The sequence below is a fragment of the Rutilus rutilus genome (genome assembly GCF_951802725.1).
Source record: "Rutilus rutilus genome assembly, chromosome: 17".
Taxonomy (NCBI): domain Eukaryota; kingdom Metazoa; phylum Chordata; class Actinopteri; order Cypriniformes; family Leuciscidae; genus Rutilus; species Rutilus rutilus.
The window spans coordinates 12156052-12171280 of record NC_140230.1 but is presented as its reverse complement, the minus strand read 5'-3'; the positions used below and the strand labels follow the sequence as shown (position 1 = coordinate 12171280).

General features: G+C 35.9%; 1 protein-coding gene across 1 annotated transcript in view; it reads right to left on the bottom strand.

Annotated features, from left to right (window-relative positions):
* Positions 1-15229, bottom strand: part of ulk4 (unc-51 like kinase 4) — a 199133-nt gene that overhangs the window by 67609 nt on the left and 116295 nt on the right. The window contains exon 31 of the mRNA XM_084435286.1: positions 9934-9982. Coding sequence (XP_084291412.1) covers positions 9934-9982 — 49 coding nt within the window. The remainder of the gene's footprint in view (positions 1-9933; positions 9983-15229) is intronic.

Here is a 15229-nt window from a genome sequence, read left to right as displayed (position 1 = left end):
TATATTGTAATCATTATGTTCACAACTTGTAATAATTACTTCAAATTAACTCACTGTTTCTGCCTAGCTAACTGCGTGATTTGTATATGTACATTTCTGAAACGCATTACTTGGACACAGTCACCTCTGATATCAGATTACTCTACATTGTAATGTAGACACATGCATTTTCCTCAAAGCTGCTTTGAAACGATGTGTATTGTGAAAAGCGCAATACAAATAAATGTGAATTGAATCGAAATGAATGATGATGTCAGACTGAGTCTAGTACATCATATGCCCCACATATTGAGAGCAGAAGGATGGAGTAAATAAAATTGCAAAATAAGTATTGAGTACAGTTATACATGCGTTACCATGGCAGATGCCCCTCTGAACAGTTTCTTACTAGAAACTAGAAAAAACTGTGTTTGACCTACTAATCCCATATAATACATTAAATAGAAATGTCTATTATATATATATATATATATATATATATATATATATATATATATATATATATATATATATACACTCACTTAAAGGATTATTAGGAACACCTGTTCAATTTCTCATTAATGCAATTATCTAATCAACCAATCACATGGCAGTTGCTTCAATGCATTTAGGGGTGTGGTCCTGGTCAAGACAATCTCCTGAACTCCAAACTGAATGTCAGAATGGGAAAGAAAGGTGATTTAAGCAATTTTGAGCGTGGCATGGTTGTTGGTGCCAGACGGGCCGGTCTGAGTATTTCACAATCTGCTCAGTTACTGGGATTTTCATGCACAACCATTTCTAGGGTTTACAAAGAATGGTGTGAAAAGGGAAAAACATCCAGTATGCGGCAGTCCTGTGGGCGAAAATGCCTTGTTGATGCTAGAGGTCAGAGGAGAATGGGCCGACTGATTCAAGCTGATAGAAGAGCAACTTTGACTCAAATAACCACTCGTTACAACCGAGGTATGCAGCAAAGCATTTGTGAAGCCACAACACGCACAACCTTGAGACGGATGGGCTACAACAGCAGAAGACCCCACCGGGTACCACTCATCTCCACTACAAATAGGAAAAAGAGGCTACAATTTGCACGAGCTCACCAAAATTGGACAGTTGAAGAATGGAAAAATGTTGCCTGGTCTGATGAGTCTCGATTTCTGTTGAGACATTCAGATGGTAGAGTCAGAATTTGGCGTAAACAGAATGAGAACATGGATCCATCATGCCTTGTTACCACTGTGCAGGCTGGTGGTGGTGGTGTAATGGTGTGGGGGATGTTTTCTTGGAACACTTTAGGCCCCTTAGTGCCAATTGGGCATCGTTTAAATGCCACGGCCTACCTGAGCATTGTTTCTGACCATGTCCATCCCTTGATGACCACCATGTACCCATCCTCTGATGGCTACTTCCAGCAGGATAATGCACCATGTCACAAAGCTCGAATCATTTCAAATTGGTTTCTTGAACATGACAATGAGTTCACTGCACTAAAATGGCCCCCACAGTCACCAGATCTCAACCCAATAGAGCAGGGAGCTTCGTGCCCTGGATGTGCATCCCACAAATCTCCATCAACTGCAAGATGCTATCCTATCAAAATGCGCCAACATTTCAAAAGAATGCTTTCAGCACCTTGTTGAATCAATGCCACGTAGAATTAAGGCAGTTCTGAAGGTGAAAGGGGGTCAAACACAGTATTAGTATGGTGTTCCTAATAATCCTTTAGGTGAGTGTATATATATATAATTTTTTTTAAATCTGAGGTATGACTGATGGTTGTTATATTCCCGTTGTGATACACTATATTAAAGAGGAAATATTCACAACACTGTCTTACACTTCCTTCTATTATTACCTTAAAAACAGCCTCCTTTTATTTCTTCTTTTATTGACAAGAACAGCTAAAAGCTTTAAGTGCACTTTTCTTGCTCAGAAAGTGTGGCTTCGAGTACATCTCAGCTCTCAAGAACATTCATGTTTTGTTTTTTTTCTGTCCAATCTATAGTGACGGGTCACATTCAACAGAAAGCCTTGGCAGTACAAACAGTGAAGGAAGCAGTGTTGGAGTAATTCATTAAAGTTTCCCCTCTCTGATACTATACAATGACACTACAATGATACAGCCTGAAAAGAACTCTTTCTTTCTTCAGGTAGTTTGTGGTTACCTTGATCTTTAACTAACTAGAGTAAAGAATTTAAGAAAGTAAAATAAATCACAGGATTTTCATACATCCTTTCGTTCTTATTATTACCAATGTTGAAAAGAGTCTTTGCAGTTGAATATTTTAGTGGAAACCACTTTTTCAGGATTCTTTGATGAATAGAAAGTTCAAATGACAAAAAAAATAAAATAAATATTGAAGTCTATAGTAACATTATAAATGTCTATACTGCCAGTTTAGATGAATTTATTGTGTCCTTGCCGAATAAAAGTACTCTTAAATTAATTCATTATTATTATTTTTGAAATCTTACTTACCCCAAACTTTTGAATGGAAGTGTATCACGGTCTTCAACACTGATGATAATAAGAAATATATCTTAAGCACCAAATCATATTAGAATGATTTCTGAAGGATCATGTGACTGAAGACTGGAGTAATGAATGCTGATTTAAAAAAAAAAAAAAAAAAAAAACTAAAATATAAATGTTCTTTTAAAATTGTAATAATATTTCACAACATTACTGTTTTTACTGTATTTTTCATCAAATAAATGCAGACTTGGTGAGCATAATAGACTTTTTCAACCACATTAAAACTTTTGACCTGCTCTCCGGATGACACGTGAGTTGTATGTCCAAAACAGACTGATTCCTAACATAATCTTCATAGAGCTGAATAGGCTAGAATATACGTTAAACAACTCATCCTTTGTCATCAGTATTAGTCTTTTTTTCTGATAAAAGTTTAGACCAATAAGGCGCTTTGGGATTTGGGATACACTCGCCTCAGCACATTTACACAATTCAAATGTTTGGTAAGCGGTAATCCCTTCGCTTGTTACAGCAAACAGGCCCAAACCTCTGTGTGGAGGGCAGATTGTGAACTGGAAGGGCAGCAGTATTGAGGGATTGGGATTAAAGGGGATGTGAGGCTGTAGCTAACGTCTCTTACGGCTCACTAGCTTGCTGAGATGGCCAAAGAAGTCACACAAACCTCTCTCTCCTTGTTCATTAGCGATTTCTTTTTCATTAGAGTCCATGGCTTCCTTTCATGTCCTCTCAGGGCTCATGAGGATGAATGGACCGCATCTGAATTATACTGAGACTCAGAGACTTGGCTGCACTCTGATTGGAGAGGGAAAATCCAGTTTAGTTTGGCCTCCAAAGAAAGTTTAATATCGAGACAGTAGACTCAGAGAAGGGTGGTAAGTTTAATTGATAAAAAGGATCGCTTTGCTCCTGATTTTTCTGAGATATAGGGTAGTATTGAATTTTCTGTTCACTGGGTAGTAATAATGGCATTATTATTATTTTTTTGTCGTTACATCAAGGACTATAACTTCATACTGAGGGATGTTACTTCAGAGACTTCAAAGGCTATTATGGCCTTTTTGCATTTATTATTGATAGGGAAGTTGAAGCAATGAAAGTAAGCGACAGGAGAGGCGAAAGCTCAAAGCTGAAGCTAGGTGTCAAAGCTCACGCTACTCCAACATCGTGGCAGGGGTTACTCTTTTGGAGTAAGTCAACATGTGTAGGCCGTCTACTGGAAGCTATTTATTTTAGTCTAATTAGTCTATTTTAGTTTTAAATATGGATATTTTTTTTACAAAAACCCATCGCTTTGCTTCAGAAGGCCTTTATTAACCCCCTAGAGTCGTATGGATTACTTTTATGATGGATGGATGCACTTTTTTGGGCTTCAAAATCTTGTCCCCCATTCACTGCCATTATAAAGCTAGGAAGAGCTAGGGCATTTTTTTAATATAACTCTAATTGTGTTCTTCTGAAGATAGTCATATACACCTAATTTTTTGGGGGTGAACTCTCCCTTTAAGCATACATCATTTATCTTGTTTAATGCGTTTATTTTGTCATCATTTCCTATATCCAGCAAAGTAAACTGAATAATCAGATTGAAGGATGATTCTCACAAAACTGTATTTTCTGCCAGCTTTTTTCAAGGTAAATGTAGGCGTCTTTTGGAAAAAGGACACCTGAAGAATCCAAAAGGACACCTAATAACCAAATGTTACAAGAAGTCCATATAATTCATAAATTTATGCACACCAAACCACACATGAAAAAAAAACACACAAAAAAAAAAAAAAAAAAACTGAATTCTGAAATCAGTGTACAGTATGTGTAAAGTGCAACAACAGAGTTTGTTTAGAGATGCTGTGCATCTTGCCTACATTGACTTTTAGCTGTGACTATCAACAATAAATCATGGCCTTTCAAATGGAACTGCTTAAGTCTAATATTCTACATCTCATTTATCCCAAGAGTTGTTCATTCCATAACATCCTCTCTCATTTTTTGTGAGACATTTTCTAAACAGAGAAAAAGTGCCCTTATTATGCTATTTTAAAGTATCCTCATTTTGTTTTGGAGGTTTCCTACAATAGATTTACATGTATCAAAGCTAAAAAACAACAACTCATAATATACATAGCACATAAACTAATTTCTCAAAGAGTCTGAAAACGGTTAGTTTGAAGATTCAGTCTCTCTAAACCCCTCCTTTCCTCGAGACAACTCTACTCTGATTGGTCCGATGGCAGTCTGTTGTGATTGGTCTACCTCTTACAGCACGTGTCGGAAACGAAACGACCATTACCATATCTGAATTTTAGCTCTGGAGGCTTCCTCATTGCTTGTTACACAGTGATACTCACAGTATTTTTATTTTTTTGTATCAATTCTAGTGCGAGTCCTCATCCTTTTGAAGTTGATGCAAAGTGAATTTGCTTAAGTAGCGTAGAAAACAGCGTCTTCTTGATATATCGACAACATAAACCAAACTCTTCCAGGCCTCAGCTACAACTACAGTGTTTGAGGGCGGGGCAAAGTAGACATTGTTTGTGAGCAGCCAATGAAGACCATAGGCTGCAATTGTGCAAATTGTAACATTTTTACGTAGGTATGTAACAGGAAGTGAGACTGGAATTACTAATGACGCGTTTCAGCAGTTCAGAATCAATTCTTTCTTTTAGGAGACAATAATGTTATTTGTCATGCACTTTGATCTTTAAAACTTTGCAGACCTTTAACATTCACAAGCAGCAATATTACACACTGCATGAAAGGTAATTTTCAAAAAAGCATAATAGGACAAACCAATGATTATCATGATCTCTAGATATGACTCATTATCTATCTCTAGATATTACTCATTCAAATTAAATCTACAAAACTTTGAATCTATTTTAATTGCCCTCTCAGGCAAAATAGAAGCAAGAACGCAAGACAGAATGCTTAGAAAATAAAATGTTGAGAGAAAAACAAATCCAAGTATGACTTAGTAAGCACGACTAATTACTTTGTAATCGATACTGGCCAGAATATTTTATCGGTGTATCCGTACCAAATAGTTCAGGAATTATCTACTGAGGCAGAGCTAAAGTTTAATGAATTTATCAATATGAAAATGAGCACACTTTGAAAACCAAAACCGCTGTTTGATTTAATCTCCAGCCAGACAACAGCAACTGACCAAATAAAGTGGAGCTTAACTGCTTTGCTATACTGCTGGAGAATTTCCAAAACAAACGCTATCTGCGAAAAAAGAAAAGAAAAAAGACAAACACAGATGGATGTTACAGGTCTGAGATGAGTCCACCTTACTGGCACAGTGTTAAAATCAGCAGCAAATGTGAGTACAGACCACAGGTCAGTGCATAAGTGAGGGAAGTCGGGTAAATGAAGACAACAGGTGTGTGCAGTCAGCTCCTTGCATGGTGAGGAAGTAACTGCCACTGATTTTGACTTTCAGATGTAATATTCTCAGTTGTATTAATGCATTACTTGTTGACATTGTGTTAATAATATTGGTAACACTTTTCAATAAAGTTCCATTTGTTCACATTAGTTAACTACATAAGTCAACATGAACTACAACTGAAAAATAAATCGAAAGAATTTCTTAATCTTTACTATTGTTCATTAACTAATGTTAACAAAGATTAATACACATAGTAACAAATGTATTGCTCATTGTTAATTAATGCATTAAGTTAACTAATGGGACCTTATTTTAAAATGTTACCATCATTTTTTTGCATTAAAATGGCCAAAAAATGTAATACTTAGATTGAATACTTGATTTTCATTTGGTTGGTTTGGCTGATGGAAATGTATATCCTTTGGAAAATGAAATTACAGTGCATGAAACACTCTGGAATTATGGCTAAGATTAACCCTGAACAGGTCTTTTAATGCGATGGCAATTTTTCACTTCAGGTAATGGGAACGTCAAAGGCTCGATCATCAGATACTTCTTGAAAATCTGCTGGCTCTGAATTGCTGCTGGGCAGCTCAACAATGGCCATTTATCAGAAATTTTGTCTTTTTTTTAAAAATAAATCATTACTATTGGTCACCCTTTACGTCTGTCTGTGGCTTTTTGCACATATTTACCAATGGAAAGTATTAAAAGAGCTAGTGACTAAACCCCAGAACTCCATTGGATCCGCAAACTGTCTGTAAAACCTCATAACTGGGGTTACTATCATGGTAACGAGTGTAATTTTTTAAGTTTTGCCAACTTAATCAGGTTTACAGTGTGGACAAAAACCTCAATTTGAGCTTGATTTGGGTAAAATGTTAATAATATAATGACTCATGCAAGTGTCTGACCATACATGAAACCACAATATCACCTTTGACAACACAGTGTTTAATTATTTTAAAAAATACAGTGTTTATTTTCCATTTCCTGAAAAGTAGCGGTTTTGGAGATGTGAGGTTTCCGCCCGACAGCGATGATATGTTAGACTGCAGTTCACTGTGGCCTTCTTGAAATAAGTATGTGTGTGTGTTTTTATGTTTTCGAGGGGTGGGGGTGGTGTTGACTGTTAACAGTCGATGTTGGGTCCACTCTAATGAGAATGTAACCTGCTGTTGAAAAGGCCTCACATCCACACTCCATTAACTCTGCAACCCAATTACACATTGCACTCTGATAGGTCAGACCCCTACTGGCTCATTTACATAATAACTTAATAGATACTGGGATGGGAACATGCTCAGAGGGAAAGGTCTGACTGTTACACAGATGCACACATTTATATTGCTAATTTGCCTTTATATAAATGCCTATAAATACTTTACCAAGTTATGCTATGCCATTAATGCTGTATTGTTACAATTAACTAACATTTTAAACAATTAACTAACATTTTAAACATTAATTCAATAAACATTTGAAATGTTTTTAAGAACATAAGAAATGTATTCTGCAAGGATGCATTCAACTGTTCAAAAACTGATCAAAACTGTTTAGAATAATGAAAAAAAATCCTAAAAAATATAAAGCGACTGTTTTCAACATCGATAAGAAGAAATGTTTTTGAGCAGCAAATCAGCATATTAGAATGATTTATGAAGGTTCCTGTGAAGCTGATGACTAGGGGCCCTATCATACACCCGACACGCTGCAGCGCCAAGCAAGTGTTTTTTGCTAGTTTTTCAGCCCCATGCAGTTATCATTTTCACGTCCTGAGCCACATTGTTTATATAGCAAATGCATTTGCGCCCATTTGTTCACCCATGGTCTGAAAACAAGGTGTGTTCAGGAGCATTGATGCGTTAGTAATGTGCGCCTATAGGCGGGTCCACAACGCGCGTACAGTTCTTATTACACACACTCGCGCAGCAGCACACAAACATGCTAAATATAAAAAATAAAAGGATTACAATGTAAAAGATTAATATTGTGTACATAAAGATATGGTGGAATCCGTCTTGTCTCATAGATGGTCTGTTCACGTGCTTTAACCTCGCGCTCGAGCAGATTCGTTTCCTCGCTAGAGAAGTGTTCAGTTTTTCCGCTTGCAAATTCTGTCATGTAAATAGCGAATCCATCATGGCGCAACTGGCTTTTAAAGGGAATGGGAGATGATACTCTGATTGGTTTATTTCACGTTACGCCCAAAAAAACACTCATTACTCATTAAGAGAATAGGGACAACCCTTCTAGACCATGTGTCGAGTGCGCTGACCATTTTCCCCATCGTTAAACTTGCAAAAGTGGATTCGGACACACCCTGAGTGCACTTGCGCCCTGCGCCCTTAAAATAGGGCCCTAGAGGTTAGAGGTTAAAGGACTAAATGGCAGCTGAAAATTCATCTTTGCCATCACAGGGATAAATAACATTTTGAAATGTATCTTAAATGTAATTTAAAATAAGCATTAAAATAGAAAATCTTTATTTTAAATTGTAATAAATATTACTGTTTTTACTGTATTTTTATTTATATATATATAAAAAAAAAACAGTCTGGGCGAGCATAAGAGTCTTCTTTCAAATACAATAAAACATCTAATCGACCCCAAACCTTTGAATAGTAGTTTTATTTGTCAGTTTGGACACAGATTACTTAATTTGAATTTTTATTGTTACATTTAATTACATTTGTAAAAGTTAATTAGTTTCAGACATGTCTATTTATTTCTCAATTAGAAAATATAATATTAATTTATTTTAAAAAATGATTTGAAATGAATACAGTGATAATTGATGCCTTTGTTTTATTTTTTAAATGGAACTCCTTGTCGTATATTTCGTGACAGAAAGAAATAAAGTAAAAAATTCTCCATCAAAGCTCTGTAATCTCATTAGCGTTCAGATTCTAAAATGACACGTCACTTAAAAGGTGATATTAACATTTTTATTTTGGAATTAATAAACAGATAATAATTTCATTTGTTTTATTTTTAAGGTGGAACTCGTAGTCATTCATTTTGTGATTTTCCGATAATTTCCCCCTCCATTGAAGCCCTGTAATCTCATTAGCATTCAGATTCTTAAATGCCATTTCTGGTTTCACAACACTGACTGCAAAACAACATCTTTTTTTTTTTTACGCATGTCATAACTTAACGTGTCATGATGCCAGTTCAAATATATAGAATGAAGAAAAGAGATCTTCAATGAAGAGGATGTAGTGAAGATTTTCAGTGAACAACCATTTAATTCTCTTTCTATTCAGAGCACTTGGATTACAGCACACACAGATAAGAAATATGTACAACGTTTATGTCGGTTTTTTTTGGAGCTTATTTCCTCCATGGAATAGAAAATAAAAAAAGTATCTGCGACTTTTTATCTAACAAATCGGAGAAAAAAAAAAAGTCAGAATTGTGAGAGATTTTTTGCAATCGCGAGTTTATATTTTGCAATTGGACTTTGACACAATTGCAAGCTTATATCTCAAAAAGGAGGAAAAAAAAGTCAGAGTTGCGAGTTATAAACTCTGAATTGCGAGAAGTCAAAATTGCAAGATATTGCCAGTTATTGCAAGTTATAAAGTCTGAATTGTGAGACAAACTAGCAATCGTGAGATAAAAAGTCTGTGACAGAAACTAGCTTCCACAGGAAAAGGAAAAGAAGATTATTCCAAATTTCTCCTTTTGTGTTCCACAAAAATAAAAAACAACAACAACAATAAATAAATAAATAAATACAAATAAACAAAACAATAACACTGAATGGAATTCAATGGAATAATGACAGAAGTTCATTACTTAAGTGAACTATGCCTTTAAATGACCAATATAGCACAGGTTCGTCTAGGACAGGTCAAGTACTACCACTATTTCTTTCTAAAATACTTTGATGCATTTCTGCAACATGGCCAATTTCTCCAATACAGTGTTTTCAGATTTACATAAAGCTTTTGATTTTCTGGTAATTTCATTGCTTCCCGAAGTCAGAGCAGAAAACCCAAGGCAATAACCGAATCAAGCAAACAGAGGAAACCAGAAAGCTCTGAAGCGCACTTACCTCTATGACTTGAAAGATAGCAGGCAGGAGACGGCTCTCTCTAACAAGCCTGTTGGGGGAAAACACACACACACATACATAAGTATACACACATTTAGCTTGCGGCACACACATTTACTTCATGGCACTAGGCCCACGTTCCATCTTCATTAGTGTGACACTTGTGCACACGTTTTGGTTTTGGCACTGAACAGGACCACTGAGGTGTGAACGCTCTGTCGTGCCAAGATCAGTCAGCTGGGAAAATGACCTTTGACTAATCCAGTGACGAGTGAAAAAGAGAGAGAAAGTATGCCACTGAAAAGATGAAAGAGTGATGGAGGAAGAAAGTCTGATGGAAACACAATAATATATTGAGAGTGAGAAATAGAGGGGCTATATATCAAAACCTATGAGCTTCCTACCTAGATTCTTACTGGCTTTTTACTTTAAAATGTACTGCTAATCACCATAACAATACAGGTGGGAAAATAGAAAGCCACATGATGAATCAGAGTTCATCGTAAATAGACTGTTCATAAAACATGGTCAATGTTGATGGGTAAAAATACCACCAGGGTACACTAAAGTACTGCAATAAACATGAACTGGAAAACAGAAAATGGAACACAAAACACCCTAATGTACAAATAACAAAAATAATAAGCAAAAAGGATTAATATAAAATATAATGTGCCACAGGGAGTGTACTATTGTTTTTCACCATAAATCATACAGTATAATAGTCTTACATGTGGAAAAACTTAAATCTGACAGTATTTTACAGTAGATGCAACGTTAAAGCATTTAGAGTTTTTCACCACTTACACCACTTACAGTTAACCAGATTTTACTGTAGCGTTTTTACATCTTTACACTGTAGGCAGCTCAATAAACTTGAACTGTTTGAATTGAACATTCAAAATTGAATAATTTGAACTAAATGTTTGAATCTGTCCAATGTCCAATAATGCTTTTAGGTAGAAAGTTCACTAGGACTGAATCAAATGCATAGAAGAAGACTATTATGCTCAAAAAATGCTATCAAGAAGGAAGCTCCACTAAGTTCAGACTATTTGATTCTAATATATAAATGCGTCTATGGTGCCCAAAAATGTGCATATGTAGACAGCTCAGTTTTTAAAATGAACATTCAAATGTGACTATGACTGTCAAAAGTAGCTGTACAGGTAGGCAGCTTCCTATGTTCAATTAATTTGAATCGATTGTATGATGTGTCTACAATGTCTAAAAAGGCTCTCAAGGAAGGCTTGAACTATGATGCTCAAATCAAATTGTTTAAACTGATTGTTCAAACATGACTATAATAGCCAAAAATGCTGTCTAGGTAATGAACTCATTTGAATCAAATGTTTGAACGTGTATGGTTGCTAAAATGCCATCTAGATAGGGCGCTCATTTAGCTTGAGTCAAATATTCAAATGTGCTTATATGATGTCTAAAATTGCTGACTAGGTAGGCAGTTCACAAGGTTTAAATCATTTTAATAAAATGTCCATATGATGCAAAAAATTGCTGACACTAGGTTCGTATGTAATTATGATGTCCAAAATTGCTGACTACGTTGGCTACTCACTAGATTCGTATCGTTTGACTTGAACTTTCAAATACTTCTTGGTAAACAGTCCACTTGGTCTGAATGGAAAGTACGAACGCACATGCCCGAAAATGCTGTCTAGGTAGGCAGCTCACAAGGTTTTGAAACACAGCAAGATAATGCTCCAGACGGCCAGGCTCAGAGGAGTAATGGAAGTCTTTATTGAAAATGACTCGCCATGCTTTCTTATTGATTAAGGTCTTTGATTCACAGCCAATTACAGTATGCAAAAGGTGCATAGAGCAGAACGCCACAATAATCTGAGAAAAGGACAGACAGATAAAATGAAATTAGTAGAAGGGTCACATTTGAAATACCTTCCCAGTCAATGCAGAGATATAGGACATAGCTTATTTGACCATTCTCCCCTGAGAGTGTCCTCTACGGAGGATATGGTTTCTTTTAGTGAGAAAGAGAGCTGCCCAGGAAACCTGAGATAAGGTGAATGCAGAGGTCTATATGAGTAAATCTCCCCCTAACTTGCTGAATTCTTGGTATATGAACCAAAGTCAAAGGTAGAGAGAGAAATATCTTCTTTGTGCCTGAAAGTCTACTAGAAGTCAGCACAGCTCAAAACCTGGGATTTAGGGATTTTTAGGGTCAAAACAGGCTTTACTGTGCCAAAATAATTGTGTATTTTGATGGAGTTGGGTAAAAAAAAGAGCAATGTAATTTTGTTCGTCAGACTAGAGTACTATTAGTTAGTCAGAGACCCCATGAAACTAGTTTTGTAGCTTTTTAGTTAGTGTCTGTTAGCGTTGAGTCCATATACACTGCCGTTTAAACGTTTCAGGTCAGGATTATGCTCACCAAAGCTCTATTTATTTGTTCAAAATACAATATTGTGAAATATATACAGTATATATAACACACACAAACTAACACACGTTCCCGTAATTTATAGATAGATATAATATACAGAAGTAAACAGCGTAGGTGACTTACAGATTTAGTTAACATCCACAAATGAATAAGCACGACGATTCAGGGAGCAGGCTACACAGTGAACGAGGGCTGTAATCTCCCAGTCGATTAGTCGATTATTGGTCGATATGTTCTGGCTCGACCAAAATTCTGATTGGTTATGTTGCAAATTATGTTGCATATTCCTCAAAAGTTCTTGTGATATCACTAGTTGACAACATAGTACTATTTGCAGAAATCATAGACTATGATATTGCGCAGGTGCACGTGATGCAACGCTGTCAGAGCCGACAGACTCGTCTGTCAGACTCATTTCAGTGCAAAATAATTTGGTAAAAAACGATTTAATATACTGCAAATAGCCTACTAGTTTTTTTATGTTTATTTATAATTAATTTAGGCGGACAACAAGGCTACCAAGTACTGTGCACAGTGCGCAGCTAATTAATTTAACAGGTTTTTTTTCCTAACGTAATTTTTAGTCGATTTTTAGTCTAAAATTTCTGGACTTCAGTCCAACATTTTCTTTGGTTGATTACAGCCCTAGTGAACTCCGAAAAAATGCTACGCTTGAGCAAACAGTTTGTGAATAGGTTACTACAAATGATGGCCGTTAATAAAATATAATATTCTGAAGTAAACAGTGTAGCTGACAGAGTGTTTATGTCAGAATGTTTATTTTTAAACCACAACCTTCTTGGGCTTCTTTGACCGATACAACCCTCTAATGTCAGAATGTTTATTTTTAAACCACACCTTCCAAGTGCTTCTTTTACTGATATATTTAACGATATCTTTTGCATTTTTAATCCAAACAACGTCAAACTTGGCACTGCACTTACTCGTGCCCATAGCGAGACACCTGTCAAGTTTGAAATCCATCAGACTAACGGTTCGAGAGATATGCGAATAACAGACATACAGACACACTGACTGACAGACAGACAGATGTTTCTGTAATTTATAGATAGACTAGTGCAAAAAATGCCCGTGCAAAATCAGTTTTTGTGTGTGTTTTTAGTAATTGTTGGTTTGGTGTGTGCTCATTGTTACAATTACACAGCAAAAGTTCAGTGACATTTTTATTTGTGCATGGTAGAATGCACACAGTGAACTCCGAGAAAAAGTTATATAAATTTGTGAATAGGCAACTACAATGATGGGCGTGAAAGAGACTGTGAACGCATTGAATAGGATATGTTCAGTTGGTGAATAGCATATGCTACTATTACACAGTAGCAATAACTTTAAGCGCACCAGAATGAAATATAATATTCAGAAGTAAACAGCATAGCTGACTTACAGATTCAGTTAACATCCACAAATGAATAAGCGCCTCGATTCAGGGAGCAGTGCAAAGTGCCCGTGCAAAATCAGTTTTTGTGTGTGTTTTTAGTAATTGTTGGTTTCTTGGTAAAGAAAACACATTTTTACTCAAATTAATCAAAACTAGTGCAAAATGCCTGTGCAAAATCAGTTTTTGTGTGTGTTTTTAGTAATTGTTGGTTTGGTGCCCATGAAAGAGACTGTGAACGCATTGAATTCAGGGAGCAGGCTAGGTTACTACAAATGATGGCTGTGAATAAACTTTAATATTCAGAAGTAAACAGTGTAGCTGACTGAGTGTTTATGAATACCACAACCTTCTAAGTGCTAGTGCAAAATGCCTGTGCAAAATCAGTTTTTGAGTGTGTTTTTAGTAATTGTTGGTTTGGTGTGTTTGAGTGCAAATTGTTACAATTACACAGCAAAAGTTCAGTGACATTTTTATTTGTGCATGGTAGAAAGCACACAGTGAACTCCGAGAAAACACTATGCTTGAGCAAACAGTTTGTGAATAGGCTACTACAAATGATGCCGTGAAAGAGACTGTGAACACATTGAATAGGATATGTTTAGTTGGTGAATAGCATAGGCTACTATTACACAGTAGCAATAACTTTAAGCGCACCAGAATGAAATATAATATTCAGAAGTAAACAGCATAGCTGACTTACAGATTCAGTTAACATCCACAAATGAATAAGCGCGTCGATTCAGGGAGCAGTGCAAAATCCCCGTGCAAAATCAGTTTTTGTGAGCTGATCGCCGTCATAAAAGTTCAGGAGATATTTCTTAGTGATGGCTGATTTCAACAGTTTCAATATGATAGCATTTTGAAAAAAAAGTGTCATGAATTTATTGCATATTTGGGGGGAAATAATCAGTTTTTATAATAGATCTTTGAAAATCCAAATCTGGATTTGAATTTTTTGTGATATAACCTAAAGATGCTATGTGAAAGTTTGAAACAGAAAATAGTGGTTTTTATCTTGCCACTTTCTTGGTAAAGAAAACACATTTTTACTCAAATTAATCAAAATGGATTTATCACGTTTTGGAACCAAACTATAATATTCAGAAGTAAACAGTGTAGCTGACAGAGTGTCAGAATGTTTATTTTTAAACCACAACCTTCTTGGGGCTTCTTTGACCGAAACAACCCTCTAATGTCAGAATGTTTATTTTTAAACCACAATCTTCTAAAAATGATATATTTAACAATATCTTTTGCATTTCTCATCCAAACAACGTCAAACTTGGCACTGCACTTACTCGTGCCCGTAGCGAGACACCTGTCGAGTTTGAAATCCATCGGACTAACGGTTCGAGAGATATGCGGTTAACAGACAGACAGACAGACAGACAGACAGACAGACATACAGACAGACAGACGTTCCTGTAATTTATAGATAGATATATTCCTATACAACAGGAATTAAGGACAAGCTAAAC